General features: G+C 35.9%; 1 protein-coding gene across 1 annotated transcript in view; it reads right to left on the reverse strand.

The window, feature by feature from the left end:
• The window catches only part of JAZF1 (JAZF zinc finger 1), a 118,480-nt gene that overhangs the window by 35,687 nt on the left and 57,557 nt on the right, over positions 1-25,236 (reverse strand). The window contains exon 2 of the mRNA XM_015810597.1: positions 17,664-17,736. Within this exon, the coding sequence (XP_015666083.1) occupies positions 17,664-17,736 (73 nt within the window). The remainder of the gene's footprint in view (positions 1-17,663; positions 17,737-25,236) is intronic.

The raw sequence follows: 25,236 nt of genomic DNA on the forward strand, positions 1-25,236 counted from the left end.
TTTTTTCAATTGATCAATTATGAAAAAGGTTTCAGCCTAAAAATAGATGCTGAGCAGATATCTCAGCTGCACAATATTATCACCCTTACATAGATGAGCTCAGTGCAGAGATCTGATCTTTTTGCCAATAGCACATCAAATTATTAACAGCAAATATTGAAGTGAAACGATTCATAAGTACTACTTTGCTGAATTCTGTTTCAGGCTGCACTTAATCTTTATTCATCTTTAATGAGTATTTATAGTATGACCCTGACAGCTTGCTACCACTGTGATAAATTATCTGACTCAAGTCTGATTAAAACTGCTACCCTGAATGCTAATTATCTCAACAGACCCACTTAATAATAGCATTTCTTGTCAATTATGGAACCAGAGAATGGGTGCCAGTTGTAAACTGCACCACACAAGCCTGTCCTGTAAGGCAGATTTCCCATCATGCTTTGTCATCTGCCACATGTAAATCTAGGATTCTGTATCTGCAGTGACCTCCTTATTAGTGAACTGACAAAATGATGAAGCTCAGCTCCTGCCACTAGACAATTACGGGCTGGATTTGCTGCCCATGGGAGATCAACAATGTAGAGTCACTTGTGATGCCATTTACTGCTAGTCCTTGCAGGAACCTTTGCTTTCAGTGGCAAGTACCCCATATCATATATATTTAATAATTTGAGGAAACTGAATAGAGATCGACTGCTGTACCTTTTTCATTGATAGAGGAAACATCCCATTGTATCTGCAAGGACAGCCATAAAGCTTAATAGAGTAGCCTATGCTGTAGAACTACAGCATACATAATATTATTTTTTCCATTCTTTGTTTTTCAATGTTAGTTTTAACAATTTTCATATATATTAAATGAGGAGCCTGTGAATTTAGTCAGCTTGAAATGAACAAAGAGAAATTAACAGTTCAATAAAGAAACTTCATTATAAAGCAGGTATGCCAGTAGAAAGCAAAAAGGCCACAAGTATGGATATAAGAAATACATTAGTTAATATGCAGCCAAGTGATTGCAATGTCAAATTAAACAAAATGGCAAAATAATGTTTCTAAATGCTTTCTGAATTAAAAATGCATGAGAAAAAAAGATAAAAATTACTGCAGACATGACCATTTAAAATGTATTACATTTTAATTGGGTTTGTCATATTATATTTTGTTATTTCTAACAGTTTGAATACCCTAGGAATAAAAACAGGACATATTTCAAAATAAATTTGAAAGGTGATCCTTTCCATTTTATTCTCATAATAATCTTCAGAAACAGATTAGTTCTGGAAAACTGACTGTCTAAATTTCACCCATTAAGTTTCATACCTGAATATATTTATTAGATTTTTATCTCACTTTTATTACTTTATAAATAACTCAAGATGGTGAACATAGTCTGTTAGTATGATAGGAAGGAACTTTCTTCTTTCCTGAAAGCAATGAAAGTTGTATTTTGTGATTATTTATAAACCTTTTGCACTTTAGAAATAGCAAGTATGTTTCCTAAACAGAAAAAAATAGCCCACAGTTTAAACTCTAAGGCCAAATTTATTCAATTATCCATTTTCTTCTATCATCATGGAAACTAATATTTAGTATCTGTCCATCAGAATGTTCATAAATTTCATATTTCTCTGAACGTGACTAAGAAAAAAACCTGCATCATTTGGCAATCTAAATTTACAGAAAATCCACTGAGTATTATATCATTGCTTTATGTAGCACTGGTCGCTCAATTAATTTGATTAGTTCTAATAATTATGGAAATAAATATCTTCACACCATGTCAGAAATCAGTGTTAGACTCTAACTTAAGCTTGAATAAAGTTTATTGTGCTTGTTCCAGACATCCTCTTCCTGTCTTCCAGGAGTCAATAGGTTTTTTTTATCTAATTCTATCTACACAAAACTTTTTTTCTGAAGTACCAACTCAAATTATGCAGAAAAGTAGCTACTTTACTGTCATAGGAATTCCACCTATAATGCTGACTTTGAATAGTACAGAACGTTATAAGTAATGCATGTAGAAAAAGAGGCTATTTTACCAAGGTTGAAATATAAAGGCCAGAAACATTTCTCTGTATTGTTAAAGATAATAACATACTTTCTGGTGGAGTTTTAAGTGACACTGAATCAGACTCTCTTTTTCTATACATCAGGAGACGATGATGATGATGATGATGATGATGATGATGATGATGATGATGATGATGATAATAATAATAATAATAATAATAATAATAATAATAATAATAATAATAATAATAATAATAATAATAATAATAATAATAATAATAATAATAAAGTTGGAAGGGACCTTGGAGGTCATCTAGTCCAACCCCCTGCTCAGGCAGGAAACCCTATACCATTTCAGAAAAATGGCTGTCCAGTCTCTTCTTAAAAACCTCCAGTGTTGGAGCATTCACTGCTTCTGGAGGCAGGTTGTTCCACTGGTTAATTGTTCTGTCAGGAAGTTTCTCCTTAGTTCTAGGTTGCTTCTCTCCTTGCTTAGTTTCCACCCGTTGCTTCATGTCCTGCCTTCAGGCGCTTTGGAAAATACCTTGACACCCTCTTCTTTGTGGCAGCCCCTGAGATATTGGAACACTGCTATTATGTCCCCCCTCGTCCTTCTCTTCATTAAACTAGACATACCCAATTCCAGCAGCCGTTCCTTATATGCTTTAGCCTCCAGTCTCCTAATCATCTTTGTTGCTCTTCTCTGTACTCTTTCTAGAGTCTCAACATCTTTTTTACATCGCAGTGACCAAAACTGGATGCAGTATTCCAAGTGTGGCCTTACCAAGGCATTGTAAAGTGGTATTAACACTTCACGTGATCTTGATTCTATCCCTCTGTTAATGCAGCCTAGCACTGTGTTGGCCTTTTTGGCAGCTGCAGCACACTGCTGGCTCATATTTAGGTGATTGTCCACTAGGACTCCGAGGTCCCTCTCACAGTTACTACTATTGAGCAAGGTACCCCCTGTACTATAGCTGTGCATTTGGTTTTTCTTGCCTAAATGTAGAACCTTGCTTTTTTCCCCATTGATCCAGAAGTTAATTTTATTTTCTCTTTATACAACTATTCTACAACTTTTCAAAATAAAAAAATAGTTTTATGGAATCTAAATTTCTGTTCCATTCAACTTGCTAGTTATATTTATAATATTTTAATACTGCTTGTGGAGAATTAGTATCAGTAATCACAGCCTATCTATGTCGATTAAATTTATGGGGTTAGGGAAAATAAAAGGATTGACTTTAACAAAATTGGTTCAGAATTTCAGAATGTCCTAGAATAGACAACCTACTCTATAAAATGATCCAATCTATAGAAGAAAAGGATATTTGGCTGAAAAAGACAGCTTAATAAAATAAAGGTGAAGTATTAAGTTCAAATTCTGCACTCGAGAATTGTCAGACCCAACATTTCAAGACCATGTTATCTATTGTTTAATGTTATCTATTATTATAAATAATAATAAATGAACAAAATGTGATTTTTAAACTTTGAGCCAATATCATATTAGTTTAGTGGAAAAATCTGAAACCAAGTGCTTCTTCACAAGCTCTACATCACCTAATTTTTCATTCATGTTAGACTTTATCTTATCACATACATTTTTTATTATGAATATCTATTCTTCTATAAATAAAAAAATCTTTTACTGATAAATAATTTTCTTCTCTTTGCTTTTATAGAGTAACTCTAACAAAGAAGTTTGGCCATAGGATACTATGATATCAGTGGCTTGATATCTGCAGCACTTTCAGCGACAGCAAAATTAAGAAAGAAATATTATACATAATTGGTCAATCTCTTGCATGATTACTAAATCTCTCAGGATTTAGTAAATGTCATGAGATTTTGAATAGAAACCTCAAACTCTGAAAAATTTTTGCTCATGAGTTTTAGGGCAGGAACAATGACATTTCAAAACTGTCGATCAAACAGGATGTCAATTTTTAAAATTATTAGTATTTGTTCTTTACAATTTCTGTTTCCTGGTCTAGTGTATCAATTCTATATTTTAAAAATACCACAGCTGCACACTACCAAATAAAATTAGAACATAATTATCTTAGACTGATGCATTCAAAGTTACATTTCTATTGTAGCAAATCATTAGAATAAAAAATATAGTATATTAAATGGCTTACATCCAATGCAATATCTAAGCAATGAGAAATCTCTATTTCAGCTGTACTGCAGTTTCTTCCATTCTCCAAAGCTTGTTTAAAAATTCAGAGGACTGTCAAGAAAGCTCAGAAAAAGGCTGCAGTTGAAACTAAATTAGTCAAATAATATCTAATATTTTTAAGTAGATTAGTATTTACTGGAAATATATAAGCTGTTTCACTTGAAGAACAAAACAACCATTGTCTCTTTTCAAAGCTTATATCTTAAGTTGTATCTTCCTTTATAGTACGTTAGGATAGTAGTATATAATCCTTAATTACTGTTTTCCCCATCTGAGATAAGCTGCCTGGCTCTGAAATATCAGAAGTCTCTTCTTGATAGGGTAATAAAGCTTTCTTCTTTTCACTTAGAGGACCAAAAGCTAAGGTACACAGACCAAGGCAAATTTTTAATGCAATTTGCTATATGGAATAGAAAATACTGTTTCATTTCCCTACTACAAAATATGGATAGCCATTCCTAACAAGGAACCAATTAGGCACTGAACTGTTTTAGTTAGATATAAGCTATCTTTATTCATTTGCCTTATTTATAAGTTGTTTCCTTTATAGTACATCTTCCCTCCAAGAGGTCGAGGCTGGAGTGTAATCAAGAACTCTCTCAATAGAAAATTCCTGCAGAAGCTACAGGAGATTCAAAGCCTGGCTGTTGGCACATATGGTCTTGAACAACTTGAAGGGGATACTGGACAGACTATCTTCACCATTACAGATCTGGTGACTGCTGAAGTAATAAAAGGAGGTCTTGTTGTGTAGGACAAGATTGGCAGAGTTGCTCATAGACAAGTTTCTTTCAAGTGACATTTGACTTCTTGAATATTCTCTGTGTGTAGCTTAGTATAACATCTTTTAAATGTCCTATCCCTTTATCTAGGAATTTATTAAATAAGTGGTTGTGTTTGTTTCTCTTCATCATTTTATTTAATATGTTTTTGTTCTAATCTATTATATTTATTGTTATATATTTATATTTTCAATTGTGAAAGTAAAGAACTTATAAGAAAAGTATTGAAATATACCAAGCAAACAAACAAACTCTATGGACCACAGAACAGCAATCTTAAATTATAAGGCAAATTCTGATTCAATATAATGAATTTTCTTAATGGTATGAGCAATTCAACTATGGAACAAATTACTAAAGGACCTGGTAGGCTGTCGTTTGTTGGAAAAATTCAAGCAGATGACATGAAAACCAACTTTTGAGGATATTTTAATTTGGATTTCTACATGGGACAGGGAAGTGTAAAAAACAAGGAATATATTTTGTATGAAATTGCTACAGTGCTAATTAGCTTTGACATATTACTTAAACTCAGTGCAAGTACTTGGTAATTTTAATACAAGTTATATATTAAAATATTTATAAACTGCTTCCTATTCAAAGAAACCTCAATGTGATTTATAATAGAACTAGTTGAATCTATAATGCAGATTATGTAAATCTGAACAAATTTCCAATTTAGATAATAGTATGTATGTATGTATGCATGCATGTATGTATAAATTATATGCCACCCATTTTACTATGCACAGATAAGATAAAAAGACTGTCTAACCTATATTAAGAAAAAGGATTATCTAACCTTTCTTCTTAAGCATGCAGGCAACTTTCTGTCTACTTTTGTGTAGGCCACTAGGGCAGTGTTTTTCAAACTTGGCAACTTTAAAATGAGGGGACTTCAATTTTCAGAATGCTGGGTGGAAAATTCTGGGCATTGAAATCCACACATCTTAAAGTTGCAAAGTTTGAAAATCATTATTCTACAGCTTATTAGAATGGCATCACTTATATTTAGCAGCATGGAGGGGGGAGGTGCAATGGTTCAGTGGTTAAAGATACTGAGCTTGAAGCTGAAGTCCAGGTTCAAGCCCCATGCACCATGTAATGAGGTGAGCTACCATGAGTTGCCTCAGCTCCTCTTCATCTATCAGTATAAAAGCATGCAAATGAGAATATATAAATAGGTACCACATTGGTGGAAGATAACAGTGTTCTGTGCACCTCGGCATATAGACATCCTGGCTACATCACCATGGAAGTGTCTTCAGATAATGCTGGCTCTCGTGGCTAAGAAATGGAATTGGGCATCGCCCACTAGAGTCGAACATGACTGGGAAACTTTAATTTTACCTTTAGAGTTAAAAAGCAAATCATTTTCAGCAGTTAATTTATTATATTTTGAGTTTTAAATAAATACAGTTTAAAAAGTAACTTACTATTTTGAGAGGGGAAAGCCCAACTCTGCCCTAGGTGAAAAGGTTGTGCTGCAAATACTGGCTCCAGTTCTTCAAATGTTGTTATTATAAACTAGTAACTAGTTTGTTCCTTTTGACGAATCACCTATTAGAGGTGAGGTACTGTAGAGATTTCCCTCCTTCCTTTTTTTTTTTTTTTTTTAACTTTTAATGGTAAATTATACTTTAGGGGCAGATTATTCTCTTACTCATTGATTAGTTTGAAAATGATCCTACCTTTTTGAATTTTAAATTAATAAATTTAAGATCCATAAGATCCAAAATTTAACATATAAAACATATTTTTAATTGAAACAGATCAAACATAGCAATTGTACATATTTTAATTGCTTGATAATACTGCAGAATGTAAAAATGTCCTTAATGAATGTGAAAAGAGCAGTCCCCTGAAAATAATCTTAACAAGGACTACAATAATCAATTCCTGAACTAGTTAAATAAAAAGGCTTTGGAAATAAAAAACCGTTGCATCAAACTTTCACAGATGTAAAGGGAAGAGAGAGAAGACTTTTTAATCTTAGGACCAGGTTCTGAAAGCCTGCCACTTATGACTTTGGCAGGAGGAACAGAAAGTATTACTCAGAGGAGTACATGGAACTTGTGTGTGTGTGACAGAGAGAGAGAGAGAGAAAGCAAGGAGGGAGACAGAGAGAGAGAAAGAGAGGGAAGGAGGGAGAGAGGAGAGAGGGAGAGGGGGAGGGGAGAGGGAGAGGGAGAGAGAGAGAGAGAGAGAGAGAGAGAGAGAGAGAGAGAGAGAAGAACCAAAATAGCCTGAATATTATTGTTAGTATTGTTCTGGACAAGAATTATTGGACAAAGAAAGAAACTGAGAGCATCCCAGAAAACATTTCAGTAAAATAAAACCTTGACAACATCTCTCTGTTGTTCTTTTATTACCTATGGTTAAATTAAACTTGGAATGCTCATTCTTCTGAAGAGCACGTACTTTGAAAAGAGAGCAATTCCAATCATTTAATAAGCAGTTACTTTTAAAAGGCTTTAAAACTGTCTCTTATTTTCAACAACTTGCTCATGTAAGGTCAAACACATTAAAGTTTGTGATTCTGAATTACAAAGTATAACTCATTTCCAGTTTCAATGTTGAAAGATGTCTTTATCTTAAGACATTAATTCATAATATCTGTACATTGGAATGCAGCTGTCTATGCCTATTGATATTAATGAAATTAGGTCCCAAGTGATTAATAGATTTTTTTGAAATGTACAAATCAATTTTTTATATTTATTGAAAAGGTCAGTCTCTTTGTGTAATAATGGAAAAGGAGGTGTGTGCAAAACTCTATGTACTGGTCAAGGAGAATCCTTCGTCATTCCAAGATAGTTCGTCATTTCCAGAAATAAATTTCACAGCCAGAACACATCTGGAACAGTACTTTCTGTTCCAGAAAATGTAGTTCCAAAAAATGACAAATTGTCTTGGAAGAACAGGATCTGCATATTCTAGGAGGAAAAAAATGGAACTTCTGAGGAACATCAGAACATTCTCTGACTAGAACAAAGTTTTGCATATGGACAATTTTTGACAGAAAGCCTGTGAGAATAACAGAACAAATAATAATTGTGCAATGGGGCTCAGACAATGCTCAATGATGCTATTATACAACACCATATTTAGTTGAATGCAACCTTTGAAACCATGTAAGAGATACTGTTCAAGACATTTTAAGAGGCTACCTGGACAGACATTTTCATGCAATGTGAAATTTTATCTTAATAGAAATGTTTGAGAAAGCAGTGGATTTTTAAGAACCACAAAGTACTATTTTGTTTACCACTGGCTTGGACCATTATCAGAAGCATGAGGAGTGTGATGGGTTGACTGCATAATTGAAGCTTCATATTTTTTGTGTATCATGACACATGTAGAAAAGGGACGGGTTTTTGATTGCATAGTAACCTCTACAGCAGTGGTTCTCAACCTGTGGGTCGGGACCCCATTTGGGGTCGATCGACCATTTCATGGGGGTCACCAAGCAAGGCTGTCCGCCATTTTTTTTGTCCGCCATTTTCCCCCCCCCTTTTCCGGCAGGTGCCTTGCCTTCCTTGGACTGGGCCAGCTGGTGGTCGGCCTGCTCCGTCTCTGCCGCTTGCCAGCTATGCCTCGGCCAGCGCAGGGGGCGGACCCACGCATGCACGGCGCTCCCGGGCAGGGAAAGTCCTTGACTTACGACCGGTTGGGTAGTCCTCGACTTATGACTGGTTTAGTCCTCGACTTACGACCGGTTTAGTCCTCGACGTACAACCGGTTTAGTCCTTGACTTACGACCGGTTGGGGTCGCGGCATTAAAAAGGTTGAGAACCACTGCTCTACAGCAGTGATGGCGAACCTTTTAGAGACTGAGTGTCCAAACTGCAACCCAAAACCCACTTATTTATCGCCGGGTGCCAGGTGGGCGTGGCCCACTGGGTGGGTGTGACTGTGGTCATGGCAGACTGGGTGGGTGTGGCCAAGGTGGGCGTGGTCACCTTGATGTTGCTTGTGGGGAGGGATGCCTGTGAGGGCCGGGCAGGTTTGGGGGAGATTCAGAGGGTCTCTGGCAGGTGGGGCAGTGGGCTGGAGGCTCATCCTCCGGGATGAAGCGAGGCGAGGCAGGGCAGGTGTGCCATTGCCGCAGGGCAAGTTGGGGCAGGGGCCTGACACCATCGGCCCCCGCACACAGAGGCCAGTGAGCGCATGGGGGCCAACATGTCCGTCAGAAGCCACAGCCTGCCAGCCCCAGCCCCTGACCGGCACACTCTGGGGCTCCACAGCCCGCTGCCAGCAGTTCAGAGAAGCGGCCTCTGAGCTGGACGGCCAGCTGACAGTTGAGGAAGTGATGCAGTGGGTCATGCCTAGGAAAAGGAGAGCATGAGGGATGGGACGGGGGGGAAGGAAACCAGCCATGCTGGGATGCATCTGGCCATGTGGAACCTCGCCGAGTTAGCAGGCGGCTGGTTGAAGAGGGACGGTTGCCATCTCTGGGGCATGGCACATATGCCCACAGAGAGGGCTCTGACTGCCGCCTCTGGCATGCGTGCCATAGGTTCGCCACCACTGCTCTACAGTAACCTCTACAGTTTGATTGCATAGTAACCTCTATCTCTTCAGCCCAGTGAATGCCTTTGGTTATCATTAATGTTTAGCATTTTAATGAAGAATTTGGAATAACTGCTAGTAAAGTTTACTGGACTTAATCTGGCTTTAGATTTTCAGGCCACATAATCAATAAATAAAATGCACTGTTCTTCAGAATGTTATATAAATTTCTTTAGCTTTCCAAAGTTTGACTTTCTTTAGCTGTATTGAAACAACCTTGTGGGATTATCTATTTTAACTTATTCTAGTTTAAAACCCATCTCTTTGTTCTTTCAAAGCCTGTCTACACTTCTTTTAATTGTAATCAATCTTCTGTTTCCAATCATAATGTAACTATTACATCTCATTCCAGCATGCCTCTAATAAGCAATCTATTTTATATATTTATGGATTTTATTAATTATTTACCCTTTATTTCACACTAAAGTCTTATAATTTGGCATTTGTCAGATATAAAGTCTGATTCTTGATGTACTTGCACTATTAACATGGTATTATTGAAAGTTAAATGAGTCACGAAAATAGCATTGCCCAAATGGGTTCCTATAATGCCAAAAGTGAAGCTGGTTATAGCGTGGCACAGATGGGTGGGATGAAAGATACCAAATTCTTTGTCCATCAGCATTTTTACCTTCAGGCTTATTATTAAAATATGCATCTTTTAATTGTAGAAAGAGACAGATTGGCAGGCTATAGTGGCTTACTGCTATTTATTTGTGCTTATTTTATTTTATGTTATTTATGTCTTCAGGGCTGATCTGATCTCAAGGAAGAGAAGTTCCACAGAGCAGATAAAATGAGAGAAAACTCTTTCTTCCTATTTCCTGCCAGATGACATTCCTTATGGGACCCATAGCACACTTCTTCTGCCAGATTTCATGGAATGGGCAGAAACAATTAGAGAGAGACAGGCCCAGAAATAACCCAACCCTACGTCATGAAAGGCTTTATAGGTAACCCTCAGGACTCTAAATCACACAGAGTCTGATAGTCACCTATAAAGCCTTTCATGGCATAGTCAGTGAAGCTCAAAGAGCAGAGGGGTAGCAGGTGCACATGAAGGAAACTAATAACTGCTCATGCCAGAGCATTCTGAAGCAGATGCAACTTTTGGATGCTCTTTATGAGCAACCCAAAGTACAGACATTGCAGTAATCCACTCATGAAGTGACTAAGGCATAAATGATTGTGAGAAGAGCCTCCCTGTACAGGAAAAGATGCAACGAGCACACCAAGCTTTAAGGCACTCACAAAGCAGGGGCTATGGGCCACACCTCCCCTCGAATGGCACTGACTAGAACCTGCCCTAGAGGAAGAAAGCAAACCAGTGTAACACAGTGCCACCCAATTTCAAATTCAAATATAGGATATCCTAATTATTGGTGTTTAAAATTGCTGAGCAGTAAAGCAAACCAAGAATGGATTCACCAAGTCATCCTGCTCCCATCCATTAATATAATCAATATTGCTTCATTCTAGTATCAAGTCTGAAACCTGAATGAAAGTATCTGCTTTCCAAATACTCTGCTGAGAACTTCATTCTCAGAAGTTCTATATGACCATTGTCCTATATCATGAGTTTGATAAACTGCATTTGTACAGTGGCTGCCATAATGGCTATGGACAGTGGTGCAGTGGGCTCAGGGGCTTAATGACACTGGAAATGGTCTTAGCTCTGACGGTTCAAGTTCAAGCACTGCATGGCAGGCTGAGCTCCTGTCACTTGCCTCAGCATCTGTCCACTTAACAGTTCAAAAGCATGTTCTATGTCTTCCTCCCAAGATGGCTGCTGCACAGTAAGAGGTCAATAATTTGCAAAATAGATTTTGTAGTTTAAAAAAATTGGGAGGGTCTGTTTCACAAGGGGTGGAAACTAATAATGTAGTATTAATCAATATTCAACTAGGGGGATCATATGTGAATATGTGTTGGTCTTTTTTTGATGCACCTTTTTCTTTTTTAATGTTTTGATTATTTTGTGGTTTGTAGTTTTGTTTTGGAGTTTCATATTTTGTATTTTAACTTTGTCTTAAATAAATTAAAAATATTTGTTAAAAAACAATAAAGCATGTTCTATGCAAGTAGATAGATAGATAGATAGATACCACTTTGGTGGGGAGACAAACTAGGGATGCGAAACCAGCACGCCATCCCTGTAATGCACCTTGTGAAATGCACAAGCATGTCCTATAACAGGGCTGTACCTTGGCAAGCCAAACTCTGCAATAACACTGTGGTCTCCTGGCTACTGTAATAATGCTAATAATATGATAATAATATATTGGAATGCAATTTGGCATTGAGAAATGTGCCACAATTGCTGTTAAGGCAAGAAAGTTTTTTTTGAAGATGATGGATTAGGACTTGATAATGAACAATTGATAAGAAAGGTACAAGTTCTTAGGAGTTTTGGAAGCTTCTGACCTGTTACACAACAAAAGTCAAGGAAGCTAGTTCAACAAAATACATAAAGCAAGTCTGGAAAATCTTGAGGTCAAAGGTAAGCAGAGGGAATATCATAAAGCCTGGGGAGTGCCTGTAATACAATTCTCAGATGGAATAATTGATTAGACTCAGCTAGAACTTGATAGCTTGGATCGAAAGACAAGAAAACTAATGACAATGCCACTGTGTTCTGCACCCAAAAAGTAATATTGATTGATTGTACTTGCCAAGACTCTTACAGGTAAAACAATTGTGCAAGAGGAAAAAGACGGCTTAAATGAAGGATCCCCAACCCCTGGGCTGTGGCCCACTACCGGGCTGTGGCCTATTCGCAATTGGGCCGCATGCTGGCCTGTGGCGTGTGGAAGTTGAGCTGGTCATGCAACCTGGTTCCCCTCTCTTCCCCCCCCCACTGGGCTGCCAAGCCGCAAAGGTTGGGGACCACTGGCTTAAATGAGCACATAAAAAAAAGGAAAAGAGCTTCTGCTGAAGAAGGTGAACAAAAGAAATCTCTTGAAAACAATATGATTGAAAGCAGAATATCGAAAGAAAACAATTAAGCATCAGGTTTCTAACTGGAAAAAGAAGCCTATGAAGGAAAGGTAGAAACAAAGCTAACATAGAGCTGGTTGAGATCAGCGGTGCTGAAGAAAAACTAAAAGCTTCATTTTGGCTGCCATAGAACAAGCCTTGCCGACCAATTCGATAAAAACAAAAATTCAACATGTCAGTAACAACAGCAAATATCACTTATGCAATGAGAAAGAAGAAACAGTGGATCACTCTATCAGTGGCTGCAGCAAATTCTCACAGACATTATCTACAACATCATGATCAAGTTGCCAAAATCATACATTGGAAGCTTTGCCAGAAGTTTGGGTTCGAATGCAGCAAAAATCATTGGGAACACCAAGTTGACAAAGTTCTTGACAACTTTGGAATCCAAACAACTGGACAACTGGCCCACAACATGTTTGACATCACTATTGTGGAATAGAAAAAAGTCATTGCTATTGCAATACCACATAAGGTACGAGTTAAAGAGAAATATCTAGAAAAAAATAATGAAATATCATGATTTACAGATAATGGAGGAAGAAATCAATGGTTGTACCAATAGTAATACCCAAAGTGCATAGAATACTGAACGTATTAAACCTGAATATTCTGACTTCGCAAAAATACCCTACTCTACTTGGAACTGCCCATGTACTTAAACATTACCTTAACAGCACTTAAGTCCTTGGTTATGAACTGTAGTTTTTACCAGTTCCAGACTGTGAATTGAACTGAAATTAAGTAATAATAATAATGACTATAAACTTCCAAACTGCCTCAAACTTCACCCCCCCCCTTCCCCCAGGAAACAAGTTGAAATCCTCCAGGTCCATAACTACACTATCAGTGCAGCCATTGAGTCCAACTGATCTTAGAATCAAGCAACAATCCTAAAATGATTCACAGAGCCCAACTTAATAAGCAAGGTCTGGTATCTAGTAATCTGTAAAATAGTATCTGTGAACATCAGTAGATTATATCGGTTGATCATAGCTATATTCCTATCCATATTTTGATGTATCTCTGAGAGATGAACCTCACCCCTCGGTGCCCAGCTGACTATATGTTAGGTCAGCTTTCTTATTCATCATAGGTAGCAGTATAGTAATTTTTCTGAGGGAAACCATCTGCCTACTTGCTCTGTTTAATATATATATTATCTCTATTTCTCCAGCTATTTAGGAAGCAGATTAAAGAATTAAAATATATTGAAGAAAAGTTGCCATTATTAGAAAACCTGCAGTGCCAATCAATTCTTTTGCTCAAGTTAAACTTTGTACCCATGTGCATTAAAAACCAGCTTTTGCTTGCCTATTATCTTCTATTGGCCATTTGGATGAGCAGATTGTTTCTCAGTGTGATATGAAAAAAGAGAAAGAGCTACTTACATGAGAGATGGAAAATGCTTCATGAAGGGATGTATATGTGCAAGAGAGAGAAAGGGGTTAATTTCACAAACATGCTATGTGTGTGTGTATGAATTCAGTAGCAGGCGTTAGTTATCAGATAAACACTGAATCTTTTGTCCAGAAGATAAAAATAGACATGCTATTTTATTATATTTAGCTTATCATAATTAAATGATAATCCTAATTATACATGCCTTTAATTGGGAAGAAAGGAGAGAGGAATGGAAGTAAGTAAGCTTTTAATTTTCCTTCCTTCCTTCCTTCCTTCCTTCCTTCCTTCCTTCCTTCCTTCCTTCCTTCCTTCCTTCCTCCCTCCCTCCCTCCCTCCCTTCCTTCCTTAATAATTGGAAACAAACTCTGCCTTCTGGTTTTTTAAATAAATTCTTATACTTCTACAAATTGGTGTCATAAATCTGAAATAAATCTCCAGTTTTCCTTCTGTTCAAATCTATAATTGAGGTAACCAGATCTGGATTTATTTTTATTCCATTCAAAAATTACTTTTGTTTAGATTAATTAGTCATTTTTTTATTTATTATTTATCCATGTGATGGCATTTTATGGGGAAAAGGATATTTTTTCTTCTCATGCTTCACAAAATTTCTTTCTTGTAAGCTTGTAGTGGTAACTGGACCATTTGTGCAAATTTAGGACTATGGTAATTGAAAGTATTTTTTTTTCCTGTGGAATCCCAATACAGAGAAATCATAATTTCATGCATGACTTACTTAACTTAAATTTGTTTCAATAGCTAAATTTAGTATGACTAAATTTAGATTCCCCTTTTATGTTTATGATGTTGGGCTATAAAATTTACTAGGAATGGGGAACTGAGGCCCCAGCTACATGTAACCTTAAGCCTTTATTGAGTCCCATGAGCAATTGCTGACTGTAATTGCTAAAAATGAATACTTTTGGCCAGGAAATAAATAAAAAATGGTTATTATGAGTTTTAAAGTAACTGCAGCAAGTAAACCCTTCCAATCCATACCCAAAGCTAGAAAATAGTCAAAAAAATCATTGCCCTGGCCAAACATATGATATAGTTCCACCTATTTTCTGTCATTGTCACTGCCTCTCAAAACATGAAAATATAATCAATGGCCAGTAAAAAGCTTTCCTATTCTAAAATATACACAATGACCATGTTTAGCCAAACTTACATTTTTTTACCATCATTTGGTAATCAGTGTAGATGAGTAGGATCTGCACCAATTAGACAGCACTTCTCTGTTTGAATGCATTGCAAAGCATTAATACAGTTAAGCAATATGTAGTCTCACAGATATCATAGCCACAAAAATATTATACTCCCTTTAATTCAAAATACCACACTGTACTACACCAAGATGCTCTCTCTCTCTCTCTCTCTCTCTCTCTCTCTCTCTCTCTCTCTCTCTCTCTCTCTCTCTCTCTCTAATTTGGACACCACCCATCTCACTCACAGTGACTCTAGGTGGCATACAGTTAAAACTATTTAATTGTAATTTTAAAAAAAGATTTTAAATCCACAAAAATTGTAAGTAGGCACACGTCTTGAAAATGAAAAGCAATTAAAGATTCACCAGTACTTTATAAGATGGAGGACTCATTCACTGTGGTGTTATTTGGCTTTATTTTAGCCTCATTTGTAAGAACCATAAGCTCAGAGTTATAATTATAATGTATAGCCAGTTTTGTTGAATCAACAAGTCCAAAACTTTAATTACATCAATGTTAAAAATAATTAATACCATTCTGAACAGATTTTAATTCTGTTTACCACTTGAAACAAATCTGGAAGAATATGCAACAATATACATATAAGGTAGAAATAGTACTATAGACTACTAAACCACTCTGGCTATTTTGCCAAAAACAAGGCCTTCTATTGGAAGTTATTTCACAGCAATTTTCTCTTTCTGATAAGGAATATACTTTGCATTATTTTCATCTACTGAAATTAGATGGCTACATATAAAAACATATTGACCACAGTACCACAACTGAAAACATTTTACTTTTGCTAAAACATGCTATTCCTTAATTCTCAGGCCTGCTCAGCAAATAACTTTTACATAGGAGGCAAATGCCACAAAAATGACTCAGATATGTTACATGTAAAAACTTACCTCCCTTCAAAATGGCAGCATTCTTCATAAAAAGAAAAATATGGATTAATCTTATACATGAAGAGTGGGCTTATATTTCAAGTATTGGCCTTAAAAAGCCAAAAAATACCAACCATGCTCAGGAAAAAAAGACCAGCACAAAACATACACAAGAAACGTGGGAGAAATGTTGAAAATTTGAATTCTGTATTTGATTCTTCCACAACAAATTCTAACAACAGTGTTGTTCTTTCTCTAGAATAATTTTCTGATAGGAAGCGAAGATATGATTAGGTAGATAAAAACATAACATTGTTAGTTGTTCATTATCATACATTTAGACATAGATACACACAGAGATCTAATCTTAATAGATCTGATTGTATTTTTGTTTAAAAAAGTACAAATGACCTGTTATTCCTTCTGAAACAATAAATAATAACAGCCTTTAAAGAAAGTATATGTAGGAAGAAAACATATCGATTTTATTTATTTAAAAAGTGGGAAAATATTAAATTATAATAACAGGAAAGACAGTAAGATGCAAATAGAACCAAACTTTATAAACAAGAATATCCAATTATAATACACTTTACTGTATAGCTATGATTAAAAATAGTACCAATCACAATATATTACTGGAAAGGTCATAGAATTTGTTCTATATACTTCACCATATGCCTTAAATGAGTTGGAAGGCTACAATTTTAACATTTCATTGCCATTTATATCCACCCTTTTCCTTTACATTTATTTGAATATAGGTGCAAGTGATAACACGTTAGCACCTGATCAAACAGGGCCTAATTTATAAAAAATAGTCTTCAAATGCAAGAAGTCTTCTAGCATTTCTGCAATGGAATGATGATACTGAAACATTTTTTACTTCCTTGCATAGTTATTTGAATCAAAGCCAGGGAATTTTGTTCTGTGATAAGCAACTTTGTCTTTTAAAAAACTTGAAACCAGAAATTACTGAATATCTTTCAGAATATTAGTACAAATGAACAGGAAGTTTAGAAGAGGATATTCTAAAATGGGTCACTATCAAGGATGTTGATGGATGTGTGTGTCAAAACCAATCAAGACAGGAGCCACCACCAAGCAATCAAAACCCTGTAACTTTTATTTTAATGTTGTGGTGACCATAGTGGTTTTTTGATCCCCTCCCTCCAGGATATCCAGGTCTAATTACTTAATTAATATTAATTTGTATTAATACAAAAAAGCTATACAAAGCTATGGAATCATGGAATCGATGGACCCTTATTTGTAGGCCGTTTCTAATCCTTTTGTCAGAATTCCCTGCCAAAATACTGCAATTTATTTTCTGAATTAGAAGCAAAACTAATAAACTCAACAGACCTATTTTATCTATTAGTTTTTTTAAAAAATCCACAACCCCCCCTCCAAATTTGAAAGTAACTATGCTAGCCAAAACATCTGAGGAGTTATGTTTGGAAGAAGCTAGATTTATGCAACTCCAGAATTATAGACCTTAGTAAAATTGTTTATATTCCTGTCCCATTTGAAATGTATTACAACAAGTCCTTTAAGCAGACTTTATAAAAATGTACATATATTTCCATTTATACACAGAATAGCTTACCTATTAATGTAACTGAGAGCAACATATGTGGGTTGTTGTAATTCTTGTTTTTCTAATACACGTGGGTCCGTATCTGTAATTCAAAGTATACAAACGGATTAGGGTTTGCTGACTTACATCATACAGATTAAGCACACTTGAAACCTCTTTTCTCAAATCACATGCAGTGCGGACAAAGTCAAAAATGTGTTTCACATCTATAGGAGGTATCCTATATACTTAAATAACTTTCATTAGCAATGAAAGGGAGTGTGTGGGAAAAGGGTCAAGAATGCAAAATATAATATAATTATTAGCAGATATTACTAAAAGAGATTTGCTTATTACAATGTTACACCAGACAAAAGCTTATTAAGGATTATTTAAAATGTTTTACTCTTTTTTAAAATATATTTTATTAATTTTTTTACAATAACAATCTTTAGTGCTCAGTGAACAATGTGTTGTCTGTGTTCATATATTTAAAAACAATAAATAATAATTAATTTCTATAATTAATCAATACGTTAGTTGATAATATATTTCCTTGATCCTTTCTTCTTCCAGTAATATTCTCCCTTTGTCTACATTAAACAAATATAATTTTTAATACTTTCAATACATATATAGTTGGGTATAAACATTTCTCTAGTATTTATACATATAACAATAACATCAACATATAACATCTTTTCTAATAAGCTTACGTTTCAATTGTGTTTATAGAAGTCATCTTATTAAATCATTATATTCCTGTTTTCAAGGTTCTTATTTAAGCTTAATTTCCCATCAGTATTGAAACCACTCTTATCAGTCATAATTTTCTCAAAATTCATTACCTTTGAATATCTAAACTTTTCATTCAAATACACTGTCTCAATATTTTTACATTTCATATATTATAAAAATATTATACTACTTATATATCTTATCCCTCTTACTATAAGGTCCCTTTGTGTCCAAACTTTGTCTATTCTTTTAACCATGTTCAAACAAGTATTTAATCATATAATACACCATCTAGCAATCTTACTATAGGACCTCTTTACTGTTGTTGTTGTTGTTGTTAGTTGCGAAGTCATGTCTGACCCATCGCGACCCCAGGGACAATGTTCCTCCAGGCCTTCCTGTCCTCTACCATCTGCTTCAGTGACTCCATCCAGCCACCTCATTCTGTCATCCCCTTCTTCTATTGCCCTCAATCTTTCCCAGCATTAGCCTCTTCTCCAGTAAGTCTTTCCTTCTCATTAGGTGGCCAAAGTACTTGAGTTTCAACTTCAGGATCTGGCCTTCTAAAGAGCAGTCAGGGTTGATCTCCTCTAGGACTGACCAGTTTGATCGCCTTGCAGTCCAGGGGACTCGCAGGAGTCTTCTTCAGCACCATAGTTCAAAGGCCTCAATTCTTTTATGCTCAGCCTTTCTCATGGTCCAATTTTCACAGCCATACATTGCAACTGGGAAAACCATGGCCTTGACTATACGTACTTTTGTTGGCAGGGTGATGTCTCTGCTTTGTAGTATGCTCTCTAGATTTGCCATAGCTTTCCTCCCCAGGAGCAAGCGTCTTTTAATTTCTTGGCTGCAGTTCCCATCTGTGGTGATCTTGGAACCCAGAAGATAAAATCTGTCACTACCTCCATTTCTTCCCCATCTATTTGCCAGGAATTGAGAAGGCCAGATGCCATGATCTTGGTTTTCTTAATGTTGAGTTTCAAGCCAACTTTTGCACTCTCCTTCTTCACCCGTATCAAGAGGCTCTTTAGTTCCTCTTCACTTTCTGCCATTAGAGTGGTATCATCTGCATATCTTAGGTTGTTGATATTTCTCCCGGCAATCTTAATTCCAACTTTTGATTCATCTAGCCCTGCCTTTCTCATGATGTGCTCTGCATATAAGTTATATAGGCAGGGTGACAAAATACAGCCTTGCCGGACTCCTTTCCCAATTTTGAATCAATCAGTGGTTCCATGTCCAGTTCTCACTGTTGCTTCTTGACCCGCATATAGGTTTCTCAAGAGACAAATAAGATGGTCTATATTCTCATCTCTTTAAGAACTTGCCACAATTTGCTGTGATCCACACAAAGGCTTTAGCATAGTCAATGAAGCAGAAATAGATGTTTTTCTGGAACTCCCTAGCTTTCTCCATGATCCAGCATATGTTGGCAATTTGATCTCTAGTTCCTCTGCCTCTTCGAAATCTTGCCTGTACTTCTGGAAGTTCTAGATCCACATACTGCTGGAGTCTAGCATAACTTTACTTGCATGTGAAATGAGTGCAATGGTGCGGTAGTTTGAACATTCTTTGGCATTGCCTTTCTTTGGAATTGGAATGTAAACTGACCTTTTCCAATCCTGTGGCCATTGTTGAGTTTTCCAAATTTGCTGGCAAATTGAGTGTAGCACTTTTACTGCATCGTCTTTTAAGATTTTGAATTGCTCAGCTGGAATACTGTCACCTCCACTAGCTTTGTTGTTGCTCAGCTTTCCTAAGGCCCATTTCATTTCACATTCTAGGATGTCTGGCTCGAGGTCAGTGACCACCCCACTGTGGTTATCAGAGACGCTAAGCTCATTCTTGTATAGTTCTTCTGTGTAATTTTGCCACCTCTTCTTAATCTCTTCTGCTTCTGTTAGGTCCCTGCCATTTTGGTCCTTTATCATGCCCATCTTTGCATCTGATTCTGCTAAAAAAAATTAATTTGGTTGTCTATAGAATGATGTGATTTCTTGGAATACTGGAAAACTCTTGGTTTAATGAAAGTAAGAGACTTTGCAATTTTTATAGGAATGCAGATAGAATTGCATTATGAATAGAGTGACTCTATTTTTAACTAAAAAATCTCCTTCAATTAATGAGACAGAATAATCTAATTTTTAAAAAATGCCTCTTTACTTGCAATATTATTATTTTTTAATTTTTTTGGCTCCAAAAGATCATCTATAGATTACTGTCTAAATCTGAACTTAAAATTAAAGTATGCACATATAAGTGTGACTACAGAAAAGAACATGTGGCCCAGGGACACATCCCATTTGGAAAAGGGAAACAAAGAGAGAAATCATTTGTCACCAAAATTGTTTTTCCAGTCTGAAAGAACAATTATTGTAATAAAAGCAAATCTTGTGTGCTAGTCTTATTATTTTGCAACACAAATGAAAAGCAGAGTATTTGAAGACATAAATGTGATTTGTACTGAATTAGACCATTATATCTATATAATCTTAATTGACAAGCAATGGCTCATCAAAATTACAATTTTATTAATAATGATATGAAGTGATTTAAATGAAAAGGGATGTCTGTTTCAGCAAACTAGTTTTGAGCAAGAATGTCATCTTGCTGTTTTTCATTTGTTGGACTTCAACATAAACTGTGTGGGCTATGTTAGGGATTTTCCTGGGTCATGTTAGAAATTCTCCACAGAGTTACAGGGCTAACATATTGCACACAAATACTTTAAGCTAGAAGTCCTTTCCATATATTCTTTATTTCTGTTTTCATCCTTCAAATGAATACGGTAGGCCGGTAGCAAAGGACGATTGACTTTTATAAGCCAAAATATCTGAGCATGAGGTTGATAATCTCTGTTTTAAGACTATTCTATTCCAATAGAAGACAGTCCATTATTAGCAGACAAAATGAGAAATTTTACAAATTTATAATTGTACAAGTAGGATTTTTACTAAACATCTTTCATCAATTGTATTTTGACAAACACCAGATTGCAACAAACTCTCAAATATTTTCAAAGACTCAAATTATTCTTTCACGATAAGTGACCTCTTATATTCTAATGTAATAAAATCAATTAGAGAGACTGATACTACAGAAAAAAGAAAGAATAAACCACCCTCATCTATTTTTTTAACCAGGTTATAAATTTCAAGAGCTTGTAGTATAGTTTTAACATACACAACTGTAAATGAAAACCAAAAGAGGTTTTGTAAATGAAAACCAAAAGAGGAAAAATCAGCATGCAGTTCATGGTGCCTCCAAGATCATATTGCCAAAATTTGGCAGTAAATTATTAATTCGTTGGAGTAATTTTTTTGCCAAAAGGAGAATTCCAAAAGGTCCTAAAGGAGCATTATATCATTAGATCTATAAATTAAATGAACAATTCTATCCCACATTTTTGTGGCCATTATGTCATTGCCATACTATTTGATTCAAAATATAATGCAGGCATGGAGTTTATATTAAAACTGTAGTGATTGCTTCTTTAAAAATGTAAAGGTCATGATGACCATTGTGTCCAACTACAAATGAAGATGAAAAAGACAAAAATGACTATTCATAAAATTATTCAGCATTTTTCCTCGTTGAATACATTGATTAGAAATGTGAAAATATCTAATGCATTTAGTTCTTAAACTTGAGTATCTGGAATTCGATGAGAAAGCAAAACAAAATGAGAACAAACAAACGAACAACATTAGCAACAACAACAAAACATACAAAAATCCCACTTTTCTAAATCTAGCACATGAATGCATATATTTTTTAATCTTCCAGCACAAAAAAGTCTGCTTACGTAAACATTTTAATGGCATTAGCTTTATTCATCAGAGATAACAAGGTCTGGAAAAATTATTAGCAAATGACTGCTTATGGGAAATATAAGTAGTGGCCACATTAGAAGCTTCCAAGGGATTTCCTGCCTTCTTTCTTGTTGATATCCTTGCTTACATCCTATCGCTCCTCCCCCATAACAGATGGCTGATCAGAATGCCAAGTACATATCTCTGCTCCCATTTCTTTAGTACTAGGTTTTCTCTGTTCTGGGCTATGTTACCACCCATTCTTCCTGTGTTTATCCTTTTACACTTATTCACACATGCCACTTCTTGTCCCTTTCTCTGGATTCTCCACCATATTCTTTGCATTAAGTTTTCACAATAACTACCAAATATGTGTTGAATGCAATCTGGTCTCTGTTTCTATGACTTGCAGTAGTTATCAAAGTAGAAGGAATAAGTCAATTACTGGAAATACATTTTTATATAAATACAGACTGACTTAATAAATAGCCTAAAATAGATAAAATAGATAAATAAAAATGCTAAATCCAGGGCTTCAGCTTTTCTTAGCTAGTTAGTATTATTAACTGAATATGGTCTTGAGAAAATGAGAAGTGTCATAAACTGTCATAAAATGTGATCAAGTGATTGCAGGATGCTACAATCGGCTGTAAATAAATGTGTTTATGTTGCCAAAGTTCAATCACATGATCCCAGACTGAGCCTGACAATTGGAACTTCAAATCCAGGTGGTAAGTGCCTTTTTTGGGGACAACTGTAACTTCAAACATTTGCTAAGAGAGAAGTCATAAACTATCAATACTAGCATCATACATGAGGAGGCAAGTACATAATGCCAGCATTTATGTGATGACTTCCCTGCCCACAGGTCAATGCTTTGACATCATCAGTTTGCTGCAGATGCACAAAGAAGAGGGAGTCAAGCTATTTTCCAAGGCACCGGAGGGCAGGACAAGAAGCAACAGATGGAAACTAATCAAGGACAGAAGCAACCTAGAACTAAGGAGAAACTTCCTGACAGTTAGAACAATTAACCAGTGGAACAACCTGCCTCCAGAAGCGGTGAATGCTCCAACACTGGAAGTTTTTAAAAAGAGACTGGACAGCCATTTGTCTGAAATGGTATAGGGTTTCCTGCCTGAGCAGGGGGTTGGACTAGATGACCTCCAAGGTCCCTTCCAACTTTATTATTATTATTTTTTATTATTATTGTTGTTGTTGTTGTTGTTGTTGTTGTGGCTGTGAACTAAAGTAAACTCCAAAAAAGACTTATCCTAAACTTGCATATCTATTTTTCATATTCATGAAATTCTGATCTCAGATCAATTATTAATCATTTATTTATGAAGATTCTTACATCATAATATATTCCGGTGATCTGCAATATGTTACAATATCTTGTATATACAGTATATCTTCCCTGTTTTTTATACCCTTTACATGTTCCTACTAGCAGGATACATATTGATTTGAGGTCCTGAACTCAGTCACTCATGCCCTGGTTAGCTTTGATTGGATTATTGCAACATACTGCACATGAGATTACTCTTGAAGAGTATTCGGAAGCTACAAGTGGTCCAAAACGCAGCAGCATGGACAGTTTTGGAGGTCCTAGGGTTTAATACCACTGTTACACAAACTGCACTGGCTGCTACTCTACTTGTGAATGCAATTCATGGTGTTGGTTATTATCTTTAAACCCCCTATATGGCATGGGTCAAGGTTACTTGAGGAACAATCTCATCTCACTGGAACTGGTCTGCCCCACCCATGCTGGCAGAGGAGGCATGCTGCAGGCACACTGTCAGGTCTTCTGCTGTGGCTCCTGCCCTTTGGAACATCTTACCCCTTGAAGTGATTTGCTCCCATACTTCTATAAAGACCTGAAGAACTGGCTCTACCAGATGGCTTGGGTTCCTAACAGGGGAATATCACACTGGAGGTGATTAAATAATTAAAAGACAATCCCACCTCTCCCATTGAGCATTTTCTTTCTTCCCTCCTGTCTTTTAACTATCAGTTGGTTACATTTAAAACCTTTGATAGCATGGGTCCAGAACTTCTCCATTGAGATTGGCCACCCAATCCCAATCCCATTTTTCTCCATTGGGATTGGCCACCCCATTCATACTGGCAGAAGGGGCCTACTGGGGATCCCATCAGCCAAGCAATTTCAGCTGGTAGGATCCAGGAGAGCATTTTCTATCATGGTTCTTATCTTGCCACAGGATGTAAGATCCACCCTCTCTTTTAGCCTTCGGGAAAGTCTTTAAAACCTGTTGGAATATTCATGAGCAGGAAGAGTCATGTGGTAACTCAGTCAGCCAATGTGAAGAAAGTGCTACTGAGTCTGTGCAAAAGGGTATTGAGTTAGAAGCTGGGTTTCAGTTTCAGGTCTCAGGTCTGTCTCTGCTGTAAGAAGTCTTCATTTGTGCTATGTTGCTGTAAAGAAGAATGTATGGTATTGTAAATATTTTTATATGAATATAAAGAGTTATTTGAATCAGCTAAATGCAGTCAACTGTAAGAGCTTCTGATTTATTTTTAACCAACAGAGAAAATTAAAATTCTCTAACAAAACCTGGCTATGCCAGCTTGTATGAGGCTCTGAAGGAGAAACTGTGGCTCATGGTGGTTAGTACATTACTAGAGAAGGCACCCCCATGCCTCCCCTTCAAACCCTTGTTTTTTTATTTGTTTTAATTTTTTTTGTAATTTTACCTTATTTTTATAATTATGAAATGTTCATGTTATCTTGATGCAAGATAACCTGAACCACATTGTAGGATTCCGTCATCTAAACCACTATGTGGCAAAAAATAAATTTAATCAAGCCATCAATAAATAATAAATATTTTAATTAGACAACATTTAAATATTTCTTTTTAACTAATTTTAATTTTGTAATTGTTATTGGTGTATTTTTAATTGATTGTCAGCCGCCCTGAGTCCGCAAGGAGAAGGGCGGGATATAAATTCAATAAATAATAATAATAATAATAATAATAATAATAATAATAATAATAATAATAATAATAATAATAATAATA

This window comes from Protobothrops mucrosquamatus, unplaced genomic scaffold, assembly GCF_001527695.2.
Source record: "Protobothrops mucrosquamatus isolate PMUCROS unplaced genomic scaffold, P.Mucros_1.0 scaffold12, whole genome shotgun sequence".
NCBI classification, from domain to species: domain Eukaryota; kingdom Metazoa; phylum Chordata; class Lepidosauria; order Squamata; family Viperidae; genus Protobothrops; species Protobothrops mucrosquamatus.